Source organism: Solanum pennellii, chromosome 9 (genome assembly GCF_001406875.1).
Source record: "Solanum pennellii chromosome 9, SPENNV200".
NCBI classification, from domain to species: Eukaryota; Viridiplantae; Streptophyta; class Magnoliopsida; order Solanales; family Solanaceae; genus Solanum; species Solanum pennellii.
This window is the reverse complement of record NC_028645.1, coordinates 704,478-711,576: the sequence shown is the minus strand read 5'-3', so window position 1 is coordinate 711,576 and position 7,099 is coordinate 704,478. Positions and strand designations below refer to the sequence as shown.

At 33.9% G+C, this 7,099-nt stretch overlaps 2 protein-coding genes across 5 annotated transcripts; one reads left to right on the top strand and one right to left on the bottom strand.

Annotated features, from left to right (window-relative positions):
* Nucleotides 1-2,015: 2,015 nt before the first annotated feature.
* Nucleotides 2,016-4,483, top strand: LOC107031193. 4 transcript variants are annotated; one of them, XR_001458190.2, is made up of 5 exons: nt 2,022-2,355; nt 3,320-3,398; nt 3,488-3,575; nt 3,712-3,809; nt 4,192-4,476. XR_001458190.2 is itself a non-coding variant. In XM_015232477.2 (5 exons), the coding sequence occupies exons 1-4, from the start codon at nt 2,056-2,058 to the stop codon at nt 3,786-3,788; spliced, it is 555 nt and encodes a 184-aa protein (XP_015087963.1). In that variant the 5' UTR covers nt 2,024-2,055; the 3' UTR covers nt 3,789-3,809; nt 4,192-4,483. The 4 variants fall into 4 exon arrangements, 3 of the variants coding, with proteins under 3 accessions (XP_027775264.1, XP_015087964.1, XP_015087963.1); XM_015232477.2 differs by having other exon boundaries at nt 2,024-2,355; nt 3,701-3,809; nt 4,192-4,483; XM_027919463.1 differs by lacking the exon at nt 3,320-3,398 and having other exon boundaries at nt 2,016-2,355; nt 4,192-4,479.
* Nucleotides 3,941-6,086, bottom strand: LOC107031198 (pentatricopeptide repeat-containing protein At2g37320). The gene is made up of 2 exons (XM_015232481.2): nt 5,321-6,086; nt 3,941-5,256 (listed from the first exon to the last, which is right to left on the bottom strand). Exons 1-2 carry the CDS (start codon nt 5,988-5,990, stop codon nt 4,481-4,483), a joined length of 1,446 nt encoding a protein of 481 aa, XP_015087967.1. The 5' UTR covers nt 5,991-6,086; the 3' UTR covers nt 3,941-4,480.
* Between the last annotated feature and the right edge of the window lie 1,013 nt (nt 6,087-7,099).

Here is a 7,099-nt window from a genome sequence, read left to right as displayed (position 1 = left end):
TAAACCCCCCCCCCCCCCAACATTAATAAATTTCATGTCATTGAGGAAAATTATACCATATGATTTAAAGAATAGTCGTAACCTATCTTAGGGCATTCATTTTCTTCAAAATCTTGTTATCAAGATAAGGTTAAGCAAGACTAATTAAGATTAAGTAATGAAAATTCAAATTTAGTGGTCCAAACTCCTAAGTATTTTTAGAATAGGTGTGGTGGAGCTAAATGACATCAAATTTATGGTCTATGTATATTAGTGTTAGGATTTGTGTGGATTTAATTGATATTTTTTTTTTGTTCAAGTTGTTGATTATACATGAGAATAGCATGCAAAAAGTTTTTGAAAAATAAAATTAAAAGATGATGTGAATATAGTTTTGCACTAAAAAGAGGTGGATTGTCCCGTCGTTATACGTCGTTCAGAATTCTCATCCTTCATCAATGTGAAATTCATTTTATTCACCCCCCTTCCCCCCGCACGCGCCTAAATTTGGATATATTTTATTCTCTGTCGTGTATCCAGGGCAGAGCCAGCCTTCTGTCTGGGGGTTCAACAGAACCCCTTTCTGAGAAAAATATTGTTATTTATACATCATTAAAATTATATATATATATATAGTAGATGTTGGACCTCTTCTATTAGTTCGTGTTACTTTTTCAGATTTTGAATACCTAATTAAAAATCTTAGCTCCGCCACTATGCGTTTTGAATCTGGTGCATGCACATTTAAGAACTGGAGATATTTTCACCTTCCGCTATTGTTCGAACTCTAAAGACCAACATCGAATTGGGTTTTACTTACCTTCTATAACATGTCAAATTAGGATTTGCACTTAACTCACACTAAAAAAATTAGCTCAAAAAGAGAAGGATCGTCTAAGTCATATAAGGAACCCATAATTTTCATCCTTCACCAATTGTTCCATTCTATCAATTTGAATATTTTGAATTTTCGATTTTTTAAGTTGTAAATTGAGCTTATTCTTCGTAAAAAAAAATGAACATTCAAATCGAGTATTTATATTTTGTAAATTATCTTTAATATAATTTCTCATACCACAATTATTCAAATAAATTTGACAAGCAAGAAAATGCAATAGAAATATCAATAATGCCAATATTAACCAAGTATTTAGACTTCATATTTTTATTGGTCCAAAGATTTTGAGTCTTTTAGAATAGGTGTGTTGTAGCTAATTGACTTTATATTTTATTATTCCAAAAATTATTACCATTAAATATTAATGAAGCAACTTTAGTCAACATTTTTGGAAATATCAAACACTGAAAAACGTTTGTTAAATGTTTGAAATTCAATTTTGTGAAATTAACAATTATGTACTTAACTAAAATGCTAGAACAAAAATAAATAGTTGATATGTTCGGTTAAAAAAATATTTTTCTTCGTAAAAATGAAAGAAAGCCAACAAACTGTATAGATAAACAGAGAGAAGTATTAAAAGCACTCAAAATTCGATATAAATTATTTATTTCATCCTCGAACCATAAAGTGAGAATTCATACTACTTGATCATAATTATTATAGGAGTAATAATAATTTTTTAAATCAAATTTACACAAAATAAAGTAATACTTCTGACTATATATGCAAAAAGATGATTAAAAAACGGAAAAAAGATAAATATATTCCAATACTATCGTAAATGGTATGTAAATACTATCCGTCATACTTTTGGGACATAGATGCTCCTGCCGTAAAAAAACTAAAACATATGTACCCTTTATATTAACGGACATACACGTGTGATGATCTTATCCAATGACCCGACATCAAATCGATGGATAAGATTGTGCCACGTGTCATTATTTACTTCATTTAGAGTGAAGAGCATATATAGTCTAGTTTTTGGACAACAAGGACACCAATGTCTAAAAGTATGACGGAGGATATCTGCATACCATTTACGATAGTCCAAGGGTATATTTGTCTTTTCCCACCTTAAATAAAAAAGGACAAAATATAAACGTCTGAAAAAGGGCTATTTTTGCAAAGAATTTATATGGCGCCAATGACCCAATCAATCCATAGAAATCTAAATGTATCATTCGCTGTCTACGGTGGCTCTGCCGCGTTTCGCCACCGTCATCACGTCGGCGAAGATGTCACGTCAGAGGCCAAACCTGAAAACCCAAAGCGGTAAGCAAAAGACGACAACAACCACCATCACTCCCGGTGTACCGGCGGCCACCGTCATGAAAACAACGTCAGGATTTAACAGCAGAAACAAAGAACCCAATTGGCAGTGTATCCAGAACTGTGGTGCCTGCTGCAAACTTGAAAAAGGGCCAAATTTTCCTACCGCTGAAGAAATTTTCGATGACCCTTCTGATATTGAGGTTATTCTCCCCCATTATTTTGAGTTTAATTTATGTGGTTTGATGATTTTATACTACATTTATCATATTTTATAAGCTATTTCAATGGAGTTTGATCCTTTATTATGTTGATTTTTGAGTTCGTATAAAGTAGAAGGGTTGTTATAGAAGCTGAGAAGTGAGGATTTGTATAGACAACCCTAACTTGTTTGGAATTGAGACCTAGTTGTTATCTATGTTGGAAGCCTCAAATTCGAAAATGTTGATGCAAAATGCTATCCTACTTTGTTGTTACGTAGCAATAGAACCTTGCTTATGCTGTTTTTGTGGCACTTTTTCGCTCTCTTCACTCTAGATAGGAGCGTGTTAAAGAACGACAGAAGTCTCATATCGGTGGTTAATGAGATGGTTGAACTCTTTATAAGACTTGGACAATCATTCTCCCTTTGAGCTAGCTTTTGGGGTGTAAGTTAGGCCTAAGACCTAATTCAACTGAGCGCTAGTGGACACAGAGGCGAAGTGTGTCGGTTTGTAATGGAAAGAAAGATACCACTACTTCACCTCTTTGTTGGACGACTAGTGCGAACATAAAGATACCACTACTTCACCTCTTTGTTGGACGGGTAGTGCGAACATAGTGGTCTCTCACTAGGACTAGGAATGTATTCAAATTTGGATTTTGACATGTCGGTGGTTTTTAAACGTAGGCATTTTTTCAGGACGTTGATAGGCTGTGATCATGAATTAGGTGGGTGGCTGGTGGTTTTGGGATCCTGTAGAAAATGCTTTTTTTTTTGTCGTAGTAAATTATCAAGATATGATTGAATTTAGTAAGATATAAGTTATAATATTTGATTTTAGCCGAATTTGAGTTCTTGAAAGTTGTAATATAAGTAATAGATTTTGTGTTGCTTTCAGATTCCAAAATGAACAGACAATTCTATGAAGTCTGAAGCTTTTATATGTGAATTCATTTTCTTCTCAGTTATTCAACAGCTTGGTAGGTTCTGATGGATGGTGCATACATTTCGATAAGAGCACAAGAAAATGCTCCATTTATGCTGGTGAAACTTGCTATTGGAGTTTGGAGATATCATTAATTATCTTCTTTTTTGCTTTTGTTATGTTGGTGAATTTCTTCTTTTTGCTTTAGATCGTCCCTACTTTTGTCGAGTTGAACCTGCCATCTTTGAGACACTCTATGGGATTGAAACGAAAAAGTTCAACAAGGAAGCTTGCAGGTAATTCATTGATGTTTTCTCATATACTCCTTGCCTGCCTTTCGACTTTGTGAATCTCTCAAGTCTGCTATAGTGAAATTCTATTTGACACTGATGTTTTGATTAAGGAAATGATTCGATTGTAGTTGTTGCATAGACACAATTAAAGCAGTGTATGGATCAACCTCAAAGGAGTTGGAGAATTTCAATGCTGCAATATGGAGTTCAACTTAGTTCTGCATTCTATTTCATGAGGTAGTCTTTTCCTTTGATGAACTTGATTTTAGTTCAACGTACTTAATTCACTCGAATTCTTTTAGTGTCTTTATAGATACCAAATTTCGGATATAAATAGTGAATTTCTTAAGATATCGGTTCCTGCAATAGTATCAAGTTAACATATATAAATAACTTGGTTCACAATCAAATATTTATACATCTCTAGTGATTTTCTTAATAAATGTAGACACAAAAGCTACTGAGTTCCTGTGAACCCGTATATTGTACAATCTCCGCCTCTGATAACATACGTTGACTTTCGCCTTTGTGAGCTTGTCTAATTTGCTTCTCTCAAGATGTTGGAGTTTACATGAGAAGTTATAGGCTTTTTTAATCAGCTTCATATTCTGAGTTTCAGGTGAATCATTTTGGTGGTTTTCTGTGTCGATCAGCGTTTGCAGCCTGTTTCGATCAGTGCTTGCAGCCTGTTGCAGTTGCTAGGCAGATCGATGAACCATCCAAGTCGATGCAAGATGTTGGTGATTTAGCCGAGATCGTCTTCTCTAAAGAACAAGAATACAGTGAGACAGTAGCTTCAGTGAGTAGACCTATGTTTTCTAATGCCAGATTTCATTGTATGGCCAATCTTTTACCAGAATTTGTGGATGAAGACTTGATCAGCTAGCTTTTGGAGTTGAATTAAGCATCTACTCTAAATTACTACACCAGAAATCGGAGTCAATTTCTTCTACACCAAAGTTTCTCATGTGATCCACCAAAACATCCACCAAACTAGCAATCGATCTAATATGTCCCATCGATATGTCTTCAGCAGTAAATCGAAAAACTTGATTGCTTATCTCGATCCAACTATAACCAGGATCCCGTTTAAGTCCTTTATCTTTCATCAACTTCTGCACTCTAGCTGCCTGATCCCAGTATCCTAAACGAGCGTATAAATTTATCAGCTGCAGATGGGTAGACGTGGACCATGGTTCGAGTGCAAGCCTATTCTCTGCAGCCTCAATCCCCAACGGTAAGTTCCCTTGAAGCCTACACGACATAAGCAAGGAACCCCAGATAACACCATTTGGCTGAATTGGCATCTTTTTGATAAACTCACGAGCCTCTTCTAATAAACGTGCTCGTCCAAGAAGATCCACGATACATGAATAATGATCTACCTCAGGGTTCACACCATAACCAACCATCGAATTGAAGTAAGACATACCTTCTTTAACCAAACCAGCATGACGACAAGAAGACAACACCCCAAGGAAAGTAATCGAATCAGGTCTCACTTCTTGCTTCTTCATCTCCTCGAAAAGTTCAATAGCTTGAGTTACATGTCCTTGCTGTCCATAACCACAGATCATCGAGTTCCATGACACCAAATCTTTACTCTTTGTATTATCAAAAATGCACATAGCATCCTTTACTTCCCCACATTTACTATACATTGATAACATCGCATTTGCAACATGTATATACGATATCCTTTACTTCCCCACATTTACTATACATTGATAACATCGCATTTGCAACATGTATATACGATTCAAACCCCATAACAATTATCTGGCAATGGATACTTCTTCCATAACCAAAACATCCACTACCCATACACACGCTCAACAAGCTCGTAAAAACGAATTCATTAACCTTCAATCCCAACCCCATCATACCTTTATACAGCTTCAAACACATACCCAACTCATTCTCCTTTGCAAAACCATTTAACAGCGCACTCCAAGACACAACATTTCTCACGGACATTTCATCAAACACTTGGTATGCATCTACAATTCCTCCAAAATTACTATAAAAACTAATCAAAGAACTACCAATATACACATTAGATAAAAACCCATTAACAATCACCAAACAATGAACTTGAATCCCTACGTTAAAAACCCTTTTCGATGCACATAAACTCATCGCATTCGATACTAAACTAACACCAATTTTAGACCCTTCTTTATGAAATCTAAATAACAACGAAACTGAATCTTCTTTATCCATTAATGGGTGTTCACAATTTTGCACACAACCTGTTTGAAGAAAGTCCTCAATGAGTTTAACACAGTTTTGGTGATTCTTGATCACATTTGCCTTTGGAGCTAAGATATCAACAAATCTCTGGCCCTTCAATGGCCTTTTTATCTTTGTGAGTGGCAATTTTTTTCTTATAACATAACGAAAAAGGAGATTGCTCATTTTTTCTTATTCCAAACTTAATTTGAAAGTCATTTTAAATTAATGAGTCGATTCACCTATACATCTTGCTTTGAATATTATATAGGAGTTATACTACAAATTTTTTTTATTTAATATTAGTGGAGTTGTATCTACTTTTTTTTTTTTTGAATCTTTTGATAAGCTAAATCAAGTCATATTTATTTATAGAAATTATTAGTTTCGTCTTTAAACTATTGAGGGTCTTAAAAATATTTTTTTACTTGATAAATTGAACTTAACTAATAAATACACTCCTAATTTTGTAATATGAGTAAAATATATCTCTAAATTCTTGTCATGTTTAGGGATATTTTCAATACTTATTTTGATTTTTATTAAGAGTGAGAGTACTTGCTATGTTAGATATATCGGAGTTGTATCTAAATTTAGTTGGACAAGTAAATGAATGTTTTTAAGATTATCTATAGTTCGAGAATAAAATTAATAATTTATATCGGAGTGTTTTCGATACTTCGCTCTATTTTTCTGTACCGTTATTTTAGTGTAAATCGTTTAATGACATCTTTCATTTTTACGAAGAAAACCTTTTTATTTTAATTCATAAATTGAATTTCAACATTTAAAAAACGTTTTTCAGTGTTTGATACTAAAATTGACTAAAATTGCTACACTAGTATTTAATTGTAACAATTTCTGGGAATAGTAAATATAAAGTCAATTTGAAGTCAAAATACTTGGTCAATATTGGCCGTCAGAGCTAACTAATTCCATAGTAACGTCTCAAAGAAGTCAAAATACTTGGTCAATATTGGCCGTCAGAGCTAACTAATTCCATAATAACGTCTCAAAGGATGTTCACAAAAAATTTGAGCAAAAAAAAAAAAGATTGCGGACTATAGCATATGAAAATTGGCAAAATGAGGGGTTTACCAGCATTGAGGCTCGTTTGACCTTCAAAATAGTCAGTTTTGGTCGTCAGGGCCAATTGACTCCATAGATAACTTCTTAAATGACGTCCACAAAAAAATTGAGCAAAAAACAGGTGTCGAAGTTCTGAATCACAAAAAATTCATGGACTATAGTACAAGAAAATAAGCAAATTGACCTTGAAAATGGGTTTTTTTAAC

Excerpts from the sequence above, each read along its gene's own strand:
- LOC107031193 (XM_015232477.2), top strand. The coding sequence starts at position 2,056 with ATGTATCATTCGCTGTCTACGGTGGCTCTGCCGCGTTTCGCCACCGTC. Across the intron at positions 2,356-3,319 it reads ATGACCCTTCTGATATTGAG|TTATTCAACAGCTTGGTAGG; the intron begins GTTATTCTCCCC and ends TTTTCTTCTCAG. Across the intron at positions 3,399-3,487 it reads AAAATGCTCCATTTATGCTG|ATCGTCCCTACTTTTGTCGA; the intron begins GTGAAACTTGCT and ends TTTTTGCTTTAG.
- LOC107031198 (XM_015232481.2), bottom strand. The coding sequence starts at position 5,990 with ATGAGCAATCTCCTTTTTCGTTATGTTATAAGAAAAAAATTGCCACTC. Across the intron at positions 5,257-5,320 it reads GGGGTTTGAATCGTATATAC|ATGTTGCAAATGCGATGTTA; the intron begins ATGTTGCAAATG and ends TATCGTATATAC.